General features: G+C 42.1%; 1 protein-coding gene across 3 annotated transcripts in view; it reads right to left on the minus strand.

Moving 5' to 3' along the window:
• The window catches only part of ITPK1 (inositol-tetrakisphosphate 1-kinase), a 142500-nt gene that overhangs the window by 11806 nt on the left and 109914 nt on the right, over positions 1–20780 (minus strand). For all 3 annotated transcript variants that reach the window (XM_041471865.1, XM_041471866.1, XM_041471867.1), the window contains exons 6-10: positions 9102–9200; positions 7170–7210; positions 3518–3683; positions 1868–1935; positions 230–392 (exon numbers count right to left, since the gene is read on the minus strand). In XM_041471865.1, coding sequence (XP_041327799.1) covers positions 230–392; positions 1868–1935; positions 3518–3683; positions 7170–7210; positions 9102–9200 — 537 coding nt within the window. The remainder of the gene's footprint in view (positions 1–229; positions 393–1867; positions 1936–3517; positions 3684–7169; positions 7211–9101; positions 9201–20780) is intronic.

A 20780-nucleotide genomic window follows, 5' to 3' on the forward strand; every position in this document is an offset into this window, starting at 1 on the left:
ACAGCTATGTTACAATTGGCCACTAAAATCTGACCATATCTTCTAAGAGATGATACTTCAAATGCAAGTTCCATATCTAGATTAGGGTTCTTCCCTTCCCAGACTGACCTGTACTTGATCTTAGAACCATCTGGTGGCTGCCGTCCCACCCCCAGCCTGGGAAGCAATGATATGAGACAACAGCAGTAAAACTTGCTCCACCAAGCAGGACTGGAAAGGCCTTTCTTACCTGGGAATGCATTTATATCAATTACTGCATGCTGCCCAGTCTGGTTGTTAATGATGATATCAATTCCAAAGAGGGAAACTCCCAGAGCTTGCCGCAGCGCTTTAGAGATTTCCCGGATGACGTCGTCATTTGGCCGCTCAAATACTCCTTCGATTTTATCCAGCTATAATGGAAAAAGACACATTACTAAGGGACTCAAACAGCCTTTTTAGTGGAAAGATTGATTTTCAGAAGTTTCCAGGTGCATATCCACCAAATCTAATTGCAGAGAACCAGTGGCATGAAACCGAGAAAGATACCAAAGAGAAACTACTTTCATAATTCAAAATCCTTCCTAAATTGGAAATTCGTCTGCTCTAAAGCATCTAGTTCTTCCTCTTCATACTGGTGCAGCTATAGAAGCAAAGCAGTGTAGGAATGAATGGAGAAGCAAACTCATTATTTTAAGTACTAGATTTACACCTTAAAAAACATATACAGGTGGCATATTTAACCCTGTGCTGCAAAAGTTCTGGCTATCATTATTATTTCAGTAGATCAAGGTCTATGTTAAAGGGCTGACAGGACAGACTCCTGGTGTTAGTTTAATCTGAGTCATACAACTCAGCTGATATCTTAAGGGCAGAGCATACCCTTTATGTGGGTTTTCATGTACAAATTATTTTGTAAGTATTTATCAAAATGAGTGACTTAGGTTACTTATGACTCGAGGATGCACTCTTCTCTTTTTAAACAACATGTAACACAACAGAAGTATGCTGTTATGCCAACAGAAGCATGACTGGCATACATATTTGTGTGAGTGAGATGGTAGGTAAACCACAGGAGCACACTCTCTTAAGTCTGAAAGTAAATTTTTAGTAATGGCTTCTCCCTCAACATAACCACAAAAGGATTTATGACTAGCACAACTACAGTTTTAATATTTAGCATGCCTACCAGTGTTGCACACAAAATTCAAAATCAAATACGAAACTAGCCCCCAGCAGAGCTTGTGAAACAGAAAAGAATCCCAAGACTCAAGAGATTGAAAGGACCCAGTGCTGTAAAGTGACTTTCTCAGTAGCCGAGTGCCCAAGAACTTGTTAAGATTCATATATCCAAATCTTATTAAAAGGACTGGTAATGCTAGCATGAAATTGAGCAGTGTGCTGGCACTGCTGGTCTCAAAGGACATCCAGAAATGGTCCCATGGTCACAGCTCAGGCATGCTCACATGGCAGACAAGTACTGGCTCTCTGTGGCCTTGTGCCAACACAATTTCTATGCTTTAATTTTCACTGTTTGTCTTTCCTCACAGAACTGAGTCCTAGAAGAATGATTTATGCTTATTGATCTCTCTGGACAGTAAAAAGCTAGGTGTTTGCATTCAGAACTTCCTTCTTCCCTTTGCCTAGATTAGCCCTGGGTAGTTTGGGAAGCAGCACATCCCTGCTACAAGTTCTTCCTCACCGGAGCTCGGTAAGGAAAACCAGAGGGGGACACAGTCATGCTGGTTCGTGGTACCAAACAGACCTCAGCCTGCAACACAGAAGCAGACAGCTTGTGAAAGAGAGTCACTAGCTACTAACACTTCCATAAGAAAGGATTAGATAGGTTTCCAGCTGCATTAGAGGGAAAAAGACCAAGTGTACTTACCGCTGTTAAGACAGATGAGGACTCTGGTTTGGAAACATTGTGGCTGTTGAAAAATATTGATTCTCTGTCTGCAATTAAAAACAGGTTGTAAATAACTTTATACCAGATTTTAATTTCCAAAGGAAGAGTGCAAAGAACAGTAGGTGGCAGTGCAGCCCCATGAATCTCTCCTGGTCTCAACCATCCACCCCATGCACAGGGCTCTCCTGCCTGCTGGCACTTGGCTGCCTGCACAGGCAGGGATAAGCCATGGTTCTCGGATACAGATAAATAGAACCACACACTGGGTAAACAGAAATCAGTTCTCCTTCCTTCACCAGAGCAAATTAACTAAGTTCAGTCAGATAATGAAGTTAATTCTTACTAATGTGCTATATATTTAAAGTGACAGTTCCAAGGGGAAGGTGTGTGACAGAAGAGAGAAATTGCAATCACTGCAGATGGTAGGCCAGTAGCACCCAGACTACACTGAGAGCCCTGTGAAGCTGGGCAGGGCACTGTGACCATGGCAGAAAGCAATAGATTTTGTGGCCAGAACCTGTACTTTTGGAGGCATCACTGGAATGCAGGAGACACTGAGGTGACAGAAGCCACTGTCCTAATAGTTTATATGAACACAAATTCTGGCCTAATTAATTTGATCAGGACATAGACCAGACCTAAATGTAAATACAGGCACACACAGCTACAGACAAGAACTTCTACCAGCATCCTAACGCCTATACTAACAAAATACATATTTGTGTGTGAAATGCAGTGGTGAGCATACATGGACATACTAGGATTAGCCAAAACCACTAAGAAAAGTGACAAAAAACTAGAGTTTGTTAATTTATCTCCTTTAGTTTGATCCCATTCTCAGCTCCTGGATTTGTCCAGTTGCTATCGGATCATGCTTGCTCCCATCTATGTGCTGCTAATTTATTGGTGGGCCACAGAATGCAGTCCTCTGGAAAGGAGCTTTTTTTCATAAAGGAAATCTAAGTAATCGTTAACCAAAACCCTTCAAGTATGGCTGTCTAATGACATACAGAAGAATCACTCTCCTCACTGACAAGTCCATTCCTCCTTCTCCCCAACACAGCTGATATCTACAAACCAAAGGACACTTCCCACCAAGATTTTCAACACTGGGCCTCACATGAAGAGGGAGGCTCATTTAGGGGAGAGCACAAGTGATTAAAAACACACACATATTTAAATTAAAATTAAATTACAACACACACATATTAATTTAAAACACACACATACTCAAGGTAAAAATAGGGAGAGGAAGTGCTGAAATGATGGAATTCAGGAAATTCTCTCCAAAGCACATTTATAAACAAGTTCCGGAACAAATGACACATGAACTTACTGTGAAAGGAGAGACCTTCTCTCCCTCTCCCCCTTTCCACATGACATAAAACAGGGTCTAACAGGTAAGACTCAGGTTACTATTGCATAAATATTTGCTATATGAATGCCATTCGTACGTATTCCAGAGCAGGTGTTATCTCCCTTTCTATTGAAATAATACAGAAGAGGAAACATGGCATGTCCAAACCAGCTGCCTTCACTTCAGCAGTTTTTTCACAGATATTTTCTTCAAAGATATTTCCTGCTGAGGCTGCAAGAACAGACATTTTCTTTTAAATCAGTACAATGTACCTGAGATGCCTGCAGAGAAGTTCTTTAAAGATGGTCTTTTCACCACGGTGTAAGACTCCCCAACCACGAAAACTTTATAGAGCACAGCATTGTGATTGATGAAGCTCTGAATGACGCAAGGGGGGCGAACAGCTTTGAGGCCTTCCTGGTTGAAGATGATCGCCATCTGGAAACACACACACATGGGTTGTGCAAAAGGCTGGCAATAATTTCAGGCTTACCCATACCTGACAAACAACAAGGGGAACATCTCCTTTTCTGCATCTTGTTCTATTTCAATGTGTTTCATTTAACTGACACACAGCTCTGCAAACACTACTGGCAGTGAAGCTTTCATTTTCAATCAACATTTTCTTCACAGCACTTTGCAATTTCATTTGCTGCCTTTAGTTGGGAAACTACTGCAACTGCAGGTACAACAGAAGGATAAAACATCTGACCAACACAGATAACAAAGTTTGTATTGAATACAAGCCTGTATCATGAGAACAACACAAGGAACAGCTCTGTGCACTAACTACAAGAATTCTTCCCCACAGCTCTATTTCCCTGATTTGGTTCAGCCCAGTTGCAACAGACTAAACACCAGGGCTTCACCCACACCATCAGAGGACATTTCTCAGACTCTAGCAGTTCTTACTGGTGACAAATGCTGGCCTATCAATTTTCCTGCTTGGTTTCACCCCATTGCTCTAAACAGATAGTCCTCTTGGAGGCACTGGAATAAATATGCCAAAAAGGAAGGCATTTATTGGGCCTTATGAATGATCAAATAACTGCACACATGCACAGTAACTCAGTAGATTAACATTTTCTATGTTCAAGTCAATGCGTGCATTCAATACCTACCTGCAACTGATATTCTTGCTGTCTCTATTACACAGCACAGAGTGAATTTGAGAGTGGTAACAACCTGTGCAAGAAATTTCTTCAACAGACAGAATCATCCATCAAGATGATTCACAGCAACAACATCACACTTCCTTTGTCTCTTACTGGTGGCAAGAAACATTGTTCTCTTCCTCCTCTTGTGTGGACTGTTGGCATTACAGCGTCTACAACATCACTGGCAAGAACTGTGCTGTTCCTATGGTGTTATCTTCCACTATTAGTTAATTGATTCCCACAAATAAACATAAGATAAAGAGGTTCAGCCTATTTTAGAAGAGTGGAAAGCCAGAGTTTATCTTCTCAGCACAGCACTGACCTAGACTATTGGAAGCTATGTGAGGCCTGTGTTGTGCAAAGCTCTGTGCTGGCAGCCCCCTGGACTAGCACACAGCCCACGTAACCCACATAAATCCTGTGGTGGTGCGTTATGCCGGTTCACTGCGATATCTCATCGTTTTTAACATGCATGAATAGAGCTCCAAGAATTTGCTTGCAGGGTGCACTTGCTTTCTGTCATCTAGCACAGACCTGCTGTGTCTGGCAGTAATGTGGGTACAATACTTGATGTCATAATTTCCAAATATTATTTCTCATTATAAATGCAGAGCTCTTTTGAAGGCAAAACAAAACATTTGTACCAAGAATTTTTATTGACAATATCCACAAGGAATTCACTCTCACAAAACATAGCGATTCTTTGCCTTTTCCTTCTTGTCTGCTCAAATGCTCAGAAAAAATTCTGGATACATTTCTTCAGGCTATGGGTGTCTAATGGCAGCTTTACCAAAGGTTAGTTATGTTCTGACCTGCTGGCAGTCAGGAAGCACAACTTCCAGCCATCATCTCTGCTCGAGTTTAACAAATGGTGCTGGCAAACCGGGAGTCAAGTGCTGAGCTGCTGAGGCCACTTCTAGTGCAGAGGCCATGTAGAACTAGAGACACCACAGAAAGGGTGACACCACCCCAGCTTAACAACAGCATGTACTCACATGAGAAAAGGGGAGTCTGCCAGCCTCATTTGGTGAACTCACACACCAAACCCAAACTCATGCATCAAAACTTAAACTCAAGCCTGAACTTTCAGCTGTCCCTGTTAGCCAGTACTTGAACTTTCTTAACAGCCATCTTATGAAGAAAAGCAGGTTTCTGGTGCTCTAATTTCAGTGTCAGCTCTGCACTGGAAATATATCCACAAAAAATGAAGTGATTTACCAAAGCCAGACAAGGAGTCATTAATAAAACAGACAAACATTTCTTGCTTTTAGACCTATGCTCCATCTTTTAGACAGATTGTGCTGTAAGCAGGTATTTATCCTATGCTTCCTTTGTAATTATTGACCATAAGCAATTCCCAAACAGTTCCACTCTGATCATAAATACAGTTTTGGATCACTCCTGAGAACTCAGCAACTCCAAAAGTGACTACTGCTACTACTATGTAAAGTACTATGCAAGACTTCAGGCTTTTTTCCAGGGTTCCTCCTAAGCTCTTGTCATAATTTCCTGTGATAAAGTGCAGACTATGGCTGTATTTTAGTCTAATTTTTGCTCTGGCAGGAGGCTTAGATGTGTCTGCACTGTATGAAAGAAGATCAAAGAAAGATTCACCAAGGAAATAAAGTCCAAGCCTAAATGGACAAGTACTGAGAGGTTCATGTGTTTCAGTTTGCAGTCGCAGAGGAACTCTTGACAGAAAAATCAGCAGGAAAATTGGAGTCTTAAATTCATTAACAATCCAGTACCTGAGTGTTCTCAGGAATGACAGCAAAAATTTATAGCAGCTGCTCCAACAAATGAACAGGACTGTCTGTTGGCTTGTGAAATAAGCCAAGGTAAAGCCTGTCTGAAAAATCTCACTGCATTTTTAAAAGGAAGTGCTGGTCAGTCAAGATTTCAGCCACAGCCATTCTGCTCATCAAGATTTACAATTTACTTGAGGGTCTTCAGCTCTCAGAGACATTGCAGCAATGTCTCGTAGTGCACGTTTCAAGAGCAGCTGGGAAACCTGGACTGATGGCCACGTTGTTAACAAAGGAAGCCAGGCGTTAGGAGAGCCAGCAGCAAAGGCTGGATTCTCAAAACTGATCTGAAGTAAGCAGGAAGGCAGGAAGCACAAATGGAAAAGAATTAAAACAGTACTCAACACACTTAAATTTAGAGGAAGCTAATCTCATAGGTAATGCACTCATTCCAGGAATATACAACCATTTTAGCTGCAATTGCCTTACAGGAAGGCAGATAAGTTCTACCAGTCCTGTTATCCCCACAGATCCCACTGTGTTATTACAACTGAACATTGCCTGGAAACCATCTCTATTTGTTACTCCCTTCCCCCTCAGGGAAAGGAGCCAGCTGCTCCATCTGAAGCACAAACCCACATCTCATCTCTACCACATACATATTGGAAAAGTAACTTTCTGGGACAGAAACTTTATTTAGTGACCTCTTACGGAGATTTCTTGGACAAAGCTGACTGGAGACTACAAACTGCTAGAAGCGACAATATGATAGAAGGCAGAAACTGCTAAAAATAGCTTGCATGACAGGAGGTTCAAGTCATATTTAAATTCATTTCAAATTTTTAAAAAAATAATGCTTCAATTAAACATGAGGGAGAGGTGGGGAAGAAAAGTTATTTGGGCACAGCCCTCTTCCTACCCACTACAGGATTGGAAATCACCAGCCAAACCACCACAGGGGGAGTGGGGGACAGGACATGACTGGAAGCAGGTAAATAATACTGCAAAAAATTTTAACTCACCTCATGAGAGTTGGTTCCATGGGCCACTCTGGTTTTACAAACTGGTTAAATAAAAAAGAAAAGAAATTCACTGAAACAGAACACACAAACCCTTTATAATCCTCCCACCCCTCCACCCACACGTGCAAACACTGGAGTCCACCAGACCAAGGCATTGACTGTAACAGACACCAGTGACAGTCTTTGCTTGAACAGTGTCCTCAATCACTGCAAAATCTGGCTTGCTCCATGCTCTGCTCTCTCAATTCCTCCCTGTAACTAAGGTGCAAGCACAGTTCTTTATTAGGACTGGACAGAGTTGCAAAGCGTCAGCTGAGAAGTTAGTACTAGTATTAGGATTACCATCCTGTCTACTCAGAGAGCATTTTTCAACTATGTAATTTTTTTTTCTGAGGCTAGAGCTACTTTACAGGTACCACAAAACACCACTGTCCTTAAAACAAAGGAACTGGGACACAGTCAAAGCCAACTTACTGTCTTACCTCCCTGTTTTCAGGGAAGAGAAGGCAATGTAACGGGCTGAACCAAACTAAGATATAACTTATTTTTCACCGGCAACCATAGAGGAGGACAGAAAAAGGCAGAAAGCCTGGCAGTTTTTCTTTCTCTTTCACATTTATCTGCTCTCTATATCCTGATTCTCACCTCCATCCTGATTAAGAGGAGGAGTAAAGCCAGTTGGAAGAAAGAAACAAAAGGCTCCTGGCCAGAGAAGAGCTGAAGACCCTAGGGCCCACACAATGACTAGGGCTGATGTTACTTATGTATTAAGGAGAGAAGATGAAAACTTGCAAGTAGTGAGGGGGTGGACAGGACAAGACTTTTTTGCAGGTTGTTGGAAGAATCAAATTGCCAGGCAAGAGGACAGGGAGCTATGAAAGGGAGATAACCTGCACTAGAGTCCAAAATAGCTTGGTAACTTGTAATTCTACAGAATGGTTTATGATGTCTCACAGACATGTGCTCTGGAGAGGTGGACTACTTTTAAGAAAAAAATAAAAATAGATACAGGAAAATGAAAAAAACACTCCCAGAATATCAAGGTATATTAATTTTCAGTGCTATTTTGTAATTCCATCATAATTTAGTGGGTTTGATTAAGACCTCCTGAATATATGCTACTGACTACTGAGGACTGGTCAGTCTGCACTGAGGGCACAATGTGAAGAGGAGGGCAAAGCAACTCAGTGGGATTTAAAGTACTGATTCACAGCCTATCTTAAGGAGACCTGCCTCATTTGGGAGAGCGATGGCAGGGAGGGCAAAACATGCTTTTTCCACACGACTTTACCTCTGAACCTTACAACTGAGGCAAGCAGCAAGGGAACAAACACCGACTAACGATCCTGCTCACTTTATACTGCAAGGAATCAAATAAAGGAACCAATTAAAGCACAAGCCCTGCAATGAAACTTGCTACAAAGCACAAACAGTTCATAGCAGCTGTTTGAGCTGTGGGGCCCTGGAGTCTGTTATCTGTGTTAACCCTCTTTCTTTTACCCTCTAATATTATACTTGTACCCTGGACCATGGAAAGGGAGAGGTGGGTGAAAAAAGAGGATAATCAGCAAGGCAGTGATTTTCTGAAGAAAAATAATGAATGCAGCTGGCAGGAGAAACATCTTGCACAATTTCAGGGCAAGAGGCTAAATTTGTTAGAACTATTAGCATTTCCCAGGAATGCATGTTTACTGTAGCGAGGTTTTGAAAGTAAGGAACATCAATAAAAGGCAAAGTAAAAGCCGATAGGGAGGGGGTTTGTTCCACATTCCAAGCAGACTGCCTCACAGCATTTGTTTCAGGAAAGTTTTAATATCCTTGACACTTTTGGCAATGAAACCCACACTCCTACAATGTTGGCTATGTTTTGGGGGGTGCATGTGCAGTGTTTAGAACGTACTAGAAGCACCAAAGAAAAGCTCATGTACATACTGAACGGGAATGCCAGTCCATTCTTCTCTATAAGCTTCAAGGTATCTTCTCCACAGGCACTTGTCAGCTCCATAAAGGGTGGTGAACAGATCCTCTCATCTGCAAGAAAATAAAAAGACTCAAATGAAGATAAGGGTTTAGCTTCTCAGCTGCATCATTACCAGTTCTCTCCATACTAACTGCTTCTTAATAGTCAGCTTATATTAAAGCACCCAAAAGGACTGTAAGCCAGGCCTGAATTTGGGTTTCTGGAAACATTTCAGAAGATGAAAGGCTCAATTTTCATGCAATCTAAATGGCAATATAAAGCCAGTATTTTCACAGGCAGCAAAAATGATCACCTGGTTAGGAACACACTGCACAAGACTTAGCCAGTGAGGTGAAAAGCAACTGGGTTCTTTTTATGCCTTCAAGCATAATTTTCTAAAACATTTTTCAAAAAACAGAATGGTGACTAGAATAGCCAGTCTCACAAAGCCATATCTCCTGTAGGGCTCCTCAGGTGGCAGATTCCAGTGTGTATTTACTTCAGACAAGGTGCCAGAACATTCTGCTGTTCTCTGGGACGGCTCTGCCCTGAAAGCAGCATTCATTTGGTCTGGCAAAGCCAACCAGAGCTGAGACACCACCATGTCAAGAGTGCTCAGCAAGTTCTGGGTAAAGAGAGGAATCATGGGAACCACGGAAAAATTTAATGGAGCAGGTCTGCTCCAGACTGTTTCTGCCAATGTTGTGCTTGTTCACATGGGGTTGTGGGAAGGCTGGAGTCAAAAACCAGCCCTCTTAGTGACTCGGTAAGTTGACTTGCTCGAGGATGCACTTTCTCTTCAGTGTAGGAGAACTGAGATTCTCCTGGGAATGCAGCAAGAAAGGCAGAAACCACTGTAAGACTCATAGGACTTGCACATAAATCGCTTAAGAGGGCTGGATTTAATCTGAAGTGTACAGAGAACCTTGGCTTCAGCCATAGCTCTGAGACAGGTCAGCAGAGTCCCAGCTTTTCAGACAAGCTGTCGGCATGTTGACAACATTGACTAAGTCCAATCAAGGACATCACACAGGTATGAATGACTATTTAAATTACCTCCTCAGTGAGCACAGCCTTTAAAAAGTACTACTTTAATGGAGTTTGAGCTGTGGCCAGGTAAAATTTGGAGCCACAAATGAGTATAACTTGAGTTAGCTGCACAGTACTGAACACAATTCAGAACAGGTCTGCCAAGACTCACTTTTCAGACTTATTTCAAGGGAAAAAGGGTAACACCTTCCTCCAAGAAGCAACAGGAGACAAGCACAAATCGTGGGAGCAACTGCATCTGGCAAACTCAAGTCACAGGTTTATATAAACCAGCAACTTGTCTTGAAAATAAGCAAAGCATGGCTGAATTGAAACAAGTGGAGGCCATGGTGTGCAGATGGTGAAGAAACTGAAAAATACATGTGAACAGCAAAGCTAAACATAAGAGACAGACATGCATTCAGAAATCACTTTATAAACATTGTTTAAATTAATACTTTCACTTCATTGTAAATATGTATGTAAATAAAACTGAATCACTGAAAGTAACAGAGATGCAAAACTCTCTATATTTTGGCACACATATCTCAATACATCCCCAAACTTTTGGAGTATCTGAGAACTCTGTTCATTAGCAGTGTTGTCACTACAAGAAGTTTTCTGAGAAAAGGCTATTTTCATAGATTCTAAAAGGAGCAGAAAGATTGATGCTTTGAGGTCAACCTCTACAAAACTAAACAAAACATCCCAGATTTCAAAGCTTTCAATTTGCTGCTATGAAAACAGAAAGCAGCATCCAAAAGTGACAGGTACTGTAATATTTACAAGCCTTTGCCAGAGTGAAAGTTCCTTAGTTGGATGGAATTTAGGGAATAAGATTTAGTTTACAGATACTTGGGAACAACTTTGGCTTGGCAGCTCTCCCACCCACATGCTTAAGGCTCGCAGATAACTTTGCCTTCAGATTGCAGATGCAGAGGAACGTATGGTTCCATCTTGCTTCCCTCTGTTTCTCTCTCATGCAAACAGGAAAGGGAGACAAGGAGGATTCAGTGCTCCTGCTGACTACATGACACTTGCATGGGGAGATGAAGGAAGGGGCAAACAGTAATTTCTTTGACTTTGTACTTAGAAAGGACCACCTGGATCAACAAAAAGTAGCAAAGAAGAGTCTTAGCATCTCAAAGTGCTCCTGCTGAGTTTGCATAGTAATGGCATTTTCTCTATCAAGAGGGCAATTCCAGCCCACTGAAACTTCTAAAACAGACCATTAATTCATAGCCAGACCTGAGGACAAATAAATCCTCATTCAACACAAGATTTCAGTAGAGCCTACAGCTAGAAAACTGCTGCTCTGAGTTTAACTGCACACACTGAAATTCTAAAGATAGTTACAGGTTAAAATAAAAAGTCCTCCAGCAATCATCCTTTCCTCCTTCCCAGGGTGGCAAACACATGCTAAAGTTTTCTCTCATCACCCAGCTCCCTCTATCAGAGGGAGCAGTCTCTGCACACCTTCTCTGCACTGAGGTCCAGGACAGACCTCACTCAGTGGCTGAGAGTCAATTCAATACTGATTTGCATCAGCTTGGAACTACACCATGCGTCCCACATAGTGCAAATGACCCCCAGTGGTACACTGAACCTTCCATCCCCTCCTGCTGAGTAAGCTGCTTTAGTGTGGACTTACTGAGCTGTGGTCAGGAGCTGGACTCTTGGCACTGTCACCACTTCTTTGCAAACCAGTAGTGACAAGACACCATGGGAAACCATTGCCAAAAAGAACAGTAAATATACACAAACAAGTAAACATAACAGTCTAGAGATGAGAAGGGCATCATGATTCTGGCTCCACTGCTGCGCCTTTGTATCGGTGTTCCAGCCCAACCCTCCAGTCTAAAACCAAGCACTATTCTCATTTGCACCTGAGAGCCCAGTGTGAACAAAGCGCTTTAATAAAAGCAGTCTGAGAACTACAGCCTGAGGCCACAGCCATGTCACCCCTCCTGGGCAGCTGCACTGGCCATACACCCCTAGCAGAAGTGACTCTGTCAGGACACAGACCTGATGCGACCCAGAACCTGTGCACGGAGCTGATGCTGTTGCTTTTCTACCATCAGTACTCAGCTCTGTGCTGTGCTGCTGAGTGGAAGAGTCTTCTTCTAAAACATCAAGTTTGGAAAAACTCCGCCTCATCTTCCACCTTAATTCCCAAGAGATTATTACATATGCAGTTTCTGATCTTTTCACTTTAGATCTGAAACTAAAAATCAGGCATTTCTGCCCTGTCTTTGGGTGCATACACTGCATCACACAATAAGCAGATGACCATAATTATTAACCCTATCTTCCTTCATGCAGCCTGTGCTGGACCAATGATATCAGCATGAAAAGTCTGTCCATAAGTCTACAGACTGCTGTGAATTAAGATTCTGTACACTGCTATAGTGCACATTTAGAGAATAGGATTTCTTTATTTTCTAAGCACCTGGTTGTCTCTGAGAGTCCTACCTTTGAAATATGGCCACGACTCCAGGTGAACCTTGTCAGGTCCAGAAGTGCCAACTTAACAGCAACAAGGGAACATTCTTCAGATCAGAGTGTTCAGCTTTCACTTCAGACAAGTACCAAAAGTATCTGTAGCACTTTTGTTGTTAAAAACAACATATAATAATTAAATTTAAAAGTCAAAATCCTGTCACTCTGTTCCTCCCCCATCTTTGTCCTCATTTTTATTGCATGCCTTAGCACAAACTTTGTGGTATCTGTTTCCCATATTTGCCTTTAGATATTCTCCCTTCAAGATTATTTGATCTCAGAGGGAGTTCTCTCTCTCTCCTCTTTCTTACTTTCTGTATTTTTTATCACTCCCATCCCCATCTCTCATCTAGGCTGGTTCATTTTTCAACCATTATTTCTGTTCTTTCAGTGCCTCCTACACTTTATCCTTCCATCACCTCTGAATGGAGCTCATGGCTGGAGGGATCACGTTCATGGCAAGCGCAGGGGGAGTGTTTGCAGTGGGACGCCTGAGGACAGCAAGGAAGCTGGCACTAACAGGTCACAGGTGACAGGCAGCAATCACAGCACCAGGGCAGTCAGCTCTGGCACACCCTGCTGTGGGGTGAGCTTTGCCAGAGTGCTGTTCCATTCCCATGGAGCAACAACATTATTATGAGGGCTTGTCTGATGAGGGCCAGTTTACAGGATGAGTAACACAGCTAACCAACAACAGAGAGGTGAAAGAGCACTCAAACCAGGGTGTCAGAGCCAGGAAGGGATTATGCCAGATGAAGTTCAACAATAGTGACAGGAGCAATGGGATGTGAAGATGGGGAAGATGCAGACTAAAAACTGGCTGGGGAAAAGCGCTTTCTGGCAGCGAGAATTGATGGAATTCTTTGTGCTCAGGACTTGCATTAGTAAGAGATGCTGAGTAATGCTTCTATACTCATGGCACCCTGGTGGCCTGCAGACAGCCTGCCAAACAGTCACAGGATACCTAAACCCCAAGGAGAAGGCACAAGAGGCCAAACACTCAACACACACTCCCATTCAGTAGCCAGGCAAAATGGATAGAGGAAAAATAAGAGTAATACATGGCTGTTCCCAGTTGAACCAAGTCTTAAAAATAAATGGAAACCGCTCTGACAGGGCTGTACAAGACAGTCTTGGGATGGTTTCTGATAAGGGTAAATACCTTGTACTATAAATGTTTGAGAAGTACCAACACAGTGGGCAGCTGTGGATGACTGTGGGGAAAAAATAAACCACAAGAGAAGACAAATCTATTTGGATTTCTCTGGTCCTTATGATTTTGGACAGGTAAGAAAACAAATAATAGATTACAGATCCAATACCCTGCATTCATACATCAACAAACTATATTTCCTTGTCTTCAGAAAAAGAATTTAAAGAGAATTTATGGACATATGAGAGAATAGCTCAAAACCTATGTCTAGAAAAGAAATACAATGAGAAAGCTACTGCCTATTAAACTTCAGATTTACTGTCTAACATGTTTCCCTACCTCATAATTCACCTTCCTTCCATAGCCTAGGGATTAGGAAGTGCAGCAGACAGGCTGAAAAAAAAGAGTATTTATTCTCAGCACTACCAACCTCTTTCCACAAAACCACAAAGCAGTCAACAAACAGTCAAACTCTGAACTTCTATTTATGAAGTGGGGAGAAGGCTTCACCTCCCCTTGGCCAGGCAGGGTTTTATGGAGCTAGTTAAAGGAGTTCCAGGAAAAAAACTTTTTGATGCTACTGGGGTCATTACAGTAGCTGAACAAACTACCTGTTAGAAGCTTCAGTCTGAGCATCATCAACCAAAATCTTGAACGTTACTGGAAAAACATAAACCAGAAAGTGTTTACTGATGAATATCATATCTTTTGCCCAGGCTCAATACATCATTACCTTCTTTGTTTACTCACAGAAGGTAAAAGATACACCAAATGAGGGGTGTGCTGAGGACAGGGAAAGGCAAAATAATCTGGTACAGTGAATTTTTGAAACAGGTGAAAGGCAGATGCAGTTTGTTGAAGGAGCACAAGAGGAGGCCTGGAGTCCCCCAGGTGTGCAACAGACTTGGCACACCTAGATCCCGTAATTCTGCTTTCCAATTCCAAAAGGAGCACAGCTTGTGCCTGAGTTGCTCTCTGTGCCTGGAAAGGTCATCAGTATTATTCCTGAAAAGACTGGGTACACGACCATCACACAATGCAGTACGCAGAAAAATGACAAAGCTGCTTTGAAAAGTGCTAAGGGTGCTTAACACCCTTAAGAAAAGCACAAAACCATCCATGTCAAAATCAGGACTGGCTCATCATCTAACACTCATGGAGCAAATGTTAAGCCTTAAACTATCAGAAAGATTTACAGCAGATGGGAACAAACTCTAAACTTCCTACTTTGTTTAAAAAACCACTCTTTAATAGAATAGTTTGCACTGTGATTTGAAAACATTTAAGGCTCTTTAAAAATAAATATATTTTCAGTAAAATGTGCTTCACTGTAGCTTCCATCAGCTTGTGGCACTCTGCTCCTGTGGGAATAGAGAGGATACACAGCCAGGGCAATGTCTTTTCCTCCTAATACAATAAGGGGAGGAAATCTGAATTTCCCGCTTACCCCTGCCTACTGAGTTCATTTTCAACCAAAAAACCCAACCACACAGAGAAGCTGGCAAGGTTTTTTAAAACATGCAGCTAAATCTTATCTCAAAGGTATTGTAAACCACTACATGACAGAATGTTTTGCCCTTTGAATCCCTTTATTGACTGTACACTTACAGCTTTGGACTGTAACTTCTGCTAAGGTCAAAAGTTGCTACATCAAGGAGTCAGTCAAGCGAAGCCAACCCCAACTTCACAGCAGCCCAGTCCCTGTGAACTGGAAGAACTCCTTCTTCACTCCTCCCTCTAGTAGATAATTTTTCAGTTGAAGCTTCATAAACCTAAAAGCTTTATTCATAAACCCCCCAACTTTAACAGGTTTATTTCAGCACTTTCATGCTGTATTAAAGATACTCTCAAGTTGTTTTTTCTTCCCCTCAGAAATGCATGTGCATGAGGAATACTGCCAGAACAGATTTAGTTCAAACATATGTTGATCTATACTCATCACTGAAAAAACCAACGCATATATGAATATCCATGTGTTTGCATCTCACTCTTTAAGTTTCTGAGGGGAAAATTCCAGTTCTAAGGGTACAGAATTCCAGTTCTAAGCTGTATCTGGGGAGCATTTGGCAACACATTCCGAAGACACAAGAGGGCAGAGCAGTCTCAGCTTTGAGGGCACAATTTCAAGCTTAACCTAGCTTGACATACAAGAACTGCACACCAAATATCTGTGTTAAATGGAACATCTGCAAAGCAACAGTCTTGGTTTTTTAAAAAGTAGTGATTTTGAAGCATCTGGGCAGCTACTGAGGAAATCTCACAACTGAATATAAATATGAAACTATTCAAAAAAATTCACAAAATTCACAATAACTTGTCATTTCCATGCAATTTAGGAGTGCTAATTATGGGTTTTGAACATGATGAAATCAGCACAGTCTCAAGTGAAAGTATAAACCTTAAAGGAAAAATAAAGGCAAAGGTCATAGTTAAAGCCAGCCTGATGGACTTTTTTCTCCCAGATGAAATCTTCCTCACAGACAACCATTTCACAAAGCTATGGTCTGTATCAGATCCTCCTTTACTTTTTAGCTCTAGACTTTCATCTTATGCCCACTTTCCTTAATGAGCAGAATCTTTCTGATTCCCAAAGAAGGAATTCACGTCATCCTGTGGGTGCTCAGGCTGAAAGAGGCAGGTTTTGCAGAAAAGCATTCTGCTCACTTGTGCTGCTGGAGCCTCACAGGCACCCAACAGTAGAGGAGCACAGCTACAGACATGCCTTCAGTTAAAATAGACCTGTGGTGAAACACAGTCATTGACTCAGCCTGATAAAGCGTGCTCACGACCATGTAACAATTTAAGTGGTGAAAAATTATTCTCATTCAGGAGTAAAGGCTGGGAGTTGGGTGTTCATCATCAAATAGTCTCATTTTTCAGCAGGTAAAAGGGGTTACCCACCACCTTGCAAATGCAAGGAACAAGAAGCTTTGCAGTTGAATTAAAAAAACCAAGCACATCTCACCACAGAAAAAGCAGGCAAATGAACTGGCTGTCCAGAAGGACATAAACCTTCTGGTGCTTCTTAGGCTCTTTGTAGATAAGAGCGTTAGACAAAACTCTCTTATAAGTAATGAAGAAGAGTGGAAAAAACCTGCTAGAACAGTTTTTGTTGAAACAGTAACATTTATTCCTTACAGCATTGAACCTTTACCAAAACTTGGGGACTCATTTTACAGGCAGGAGTGTTTCCAATGTTACAGAAATAATGAAAGCAATTTCCTCATCAAGGAAAGAAATGAAAGGGATTATCTGGCAAATGAAAAGAAGACTTTTCTGCATTTTTACCCCAATAATGTTCTGCTCAGAACACTGGCATTGTATGTATTGGTATCTGCAAAACCCCAAAGGCATTTCAAGAAGACAGACTATGCAAAATATACTCTGCATGTCTGCTCTACATTAAAATGCAAATGTCACATTCAGTGTGAATACCTGAACCCTGATTAAAAACACCTCAACTGTCTCTGAACAGTAATGTGTATCTGCTGTTTCACATGCTTACCTATGTATTTTGAATACAAGAATTATACTTAGCATTGCCATTTTCAGCGGCAAATGTGCCCAATTTTAGTATTCTTACCAACACAGACAACCCTATTGTGCAGAATGATAAAGGACTCTCAGAACCAAGTGCCAGTGTCCAAATACAACCTTTTCCCACGAAATACAGAGGGTATATAATGGCCAAATGCAGGATTTTTTATGTTTCCTCTCCCAAATACTGAGACAAGACATTTTAAGACTAGTACAAAACAATTTCCAAGCTGAATTTCTACTTACAAACTACACAGCTCCAGGACAGGAGCTGTTGGGACGTTGGTTTGCATCTCCCTGGCCTAGATGGTGAATAGGAACAGACAGTGGTGTGCACTTCCCTGTACACACCTTGTACACACCTGACTCACAAGAGAAATTGATGGCAGAGAGAGCACCAGCTTGCTCCATATAATGCTCATCAGATGCTCATCATTCCCAGGAATCTAAAGTAAACAGTGAAGATCCAATGCTGAACTCCTTACTAAATTTATTTGCATGTAAGTCTACTCACTTTAACCAGTTACTTCCTCTCAGTTGAATAATCAGTCTTTCTTTATATTATACAGAGTACATTGTCTAATAAAATAGAAAATGCATTCATGGCAGGGGCCGTGATGGCAGACATGATGTAGACAGCTTTTTCTTGTCTGTGATGGAGTTCATTTGAAGATATTAGAGTACCCAGATAAGCAGAGTCTGCTGAAGCTCTTTATATCTCTAATCTAAGAGGGTTGATGGCCCTTAACCAGATCAGTTTAATGAGCTTTTGGAAGATAAATCCTGGAAGAGAGTACACAATGAATGTCCCAGGCTTTCAGCAAACACCACTTCCAATCTACACATGCTGTGTCAGAGGCAAAGCAGCAGCCCACAAGGAGTGCAAAATAATGACAAAATTCCCTTCAAGGTAGAGGTATCCCAGGGACACACTGGAAGGGGCTCTGACAGTGTCATTCAATGTTTAGTTCAAGCCCCCATAGTATAGCAAGACTCCTGCAGCACCTGTGCCCCAGCCTGAGCCAGAAAGGAACACAGCCTTTGGCTCCTGTTCCAAACCATTCCAGCGATGACAGAGGAAATGGGAATAAATACCTGTCTTTTATTACTTTACCAGCCCACATGTATGTGAACACAAAGTGCAAGAGTTTACAAACAGATCCAGAAAACACAGCAAGATCTTGGGATAACACTGAATAACGGGAGAGGCACATTGCTGTCACTGCACCTGAGCAGGGCTGACAGCCAGCCCTGTGCCTAGGTACCTCCTGCCACCTGTGTTGGGAGGCCATCTCTGTGCTCTGAGGCCAAACATTTGCCAGAGAATTGATGACCACTGGTTTCATTGGAGCTTCTTTATGTAAAGCAACCACTCAAAGCACGACTACACAACTGCAATAACTGCAATGCACTTCTTCCAGTGCCATGGGTGGAATGCAACAATGTGGCATTTCAATTACAACAGTGGAAAGAACTGTTTGCAGATACCTAAGCAGAGACTTAACTATCAATTCAACAACACAAGCAAATTATCATGGTCCCAAGTTTGTATGTAACATGGGAAACAAGAAGCTAATGCCCTGCCCTAATACTGTCCTTGCATAGGTTAGCAAACTTCTCCAATGCATGTGGAACTTCTACACTGCTCACCATTCAGAGCTTGCACTTTGTGCCATGGAAGGAACAAACTCAAATGAACAGGCTTTTTATTCAGAACATTTTGTATTTTCAACTTAAGATCATATAGACAATCCTGCAGCACTTTGGAAAAATGTAACTGAAACCCTGGTTCTGGCCTTAAAGGATTCTGCTCTGCACTTGTTTGCAATGCTTTAACTGGAGTAGGGCACACCATCCAAGGTTGCTGCCTACTACAGAGACTGGTACAATTTGATGGTTTTTCCCAAGTGAGGTGGATTGAGCCCACTCCAAATCAATGAGAAAAAATAGCTGCTGAGACAAACAAGCTATGAGTATTTTAAACATCAGAAAGAAAAGACCTATCTACATGGGAAAGCTTTGTTATTGTATATTTTTCTCTTCTAATTATGTTAGTATAACTATAGCAAAGGAATGCACACACACCATGTTGTTTACATTGGATTAGTTTCTGTTGCTAAAGTTTCAGACAGCCCTGTAAATATTAAGCTATTAGAGAGTGTCCAAAGGAGGGCAATGAGCACAGTGAAGGGCCTTGAGGGGAAGTCGTACGAGGCGGGCCTGAGGTCACTTGGTCTGTACAGCCTGGAGAAGAGGAGACTGAGAGGAGACCCCACTGCAGTTACAGTTTCCTCCTGAGGGCAAGAGGAGAGGCAGACACTGATCTCCTCTCTCTTGTGACCAGTGACAGGATTCAGGGAATGAAGTTGTGTCAGGGGAGGTTTAGGATGGATATTAGAAAAAGGTTTTCACCCAGTATGGCTGAACACTGGAACAGGCTCTCCAGGGAATTGGTCACAGCACCAAGCCTGAGAGAATTCAAGAAGTGTTTGGGAAATGCTCTCAAGCACATGGCGTGACTCTTGGGGATGGTGCTGTGCCATCGAGTTGGACTCAATGATCCTTATGGGTCCCTTCCAACTCAGCATATTCTGTGATCTTTTTTCATAAACAACTGAAAAGGCCTCTGGGTAGATATCCCACACCAGATCTCAACACTCATCAAAACACTTGGTAATACCTGTGAGAAACTATTGGGAGGCAAGGACCAGCAGTCCTTACCTACTATCCTGAAACCATGTTGGTGCAGGAAGCTGACACTATTTCCTTGCTACTGGCAGGCTGCCAGAAGAAAATCCTGTATTGCATGATTCTCTCTGGGATCACAGAGAAGAGGTAGTGGCTGCTGAATTGGAAGGGGCATGTGCCCAAGCTTGGTGTTTCTGTGGATGTCATCTGCTAAGATGCCAAACTTCCAGCAGAATCCAGGACAAAGTGGTTTCTATTGCTGTTTTCTCTAGCACTGTAAGACTAGGTCTTTGGCTGCATCTTTGGTGCAATCAGTGTCTGTGTTCCTGGTTTGATACTGGGCTTGTCAAGCAGCTCGCAGCAACCAGAAGCCATTTATTCCATGAAAACCTCAGTGCTTCAAAGCAGCAATTCCAGCACTTGATCTCACTCAATAACACCTGGGAGGGAAGGAGATGGCAATAAAAATGCTGAGGGAGGAAAGACTACTCCACCAGAATGGAGTCCTTGGCTGATGTGTCAGCACACATAGCAGGACAAGGAGCCTCCTGAGTCTGGCTATGAGCTCCCAAAAGTTGTGTGCCAGTGAATAATCATGACAGAAAGGGGACTTCATCTCACATGGCTCCAGCCAATTTGTTTCTGCAAGCTGTCTGTGTACCAGCAAAGCCACTGGAAACAGGCACATCTGGACAGTGATTTTACCTTATACATTCAGCAGTTTCAAACTAGTAACTTCTGGACA

This window comes from Pyrgilauda ruficollis, unplaced genomic scaffold (assembly GCF_017590135.1).
Source record: "Pyrgilauda ruficollis isolate IOZ18807 unplaced genomic scaffold, ASM1759013v1 scaffold28, whole genome shotgun sequence".
NCBI lineage: Eukaryota > Metazoa > Chordata > Aves > Passeriformes > Passeridae > Pyrgilauda > Pyrgilauda ruficollis.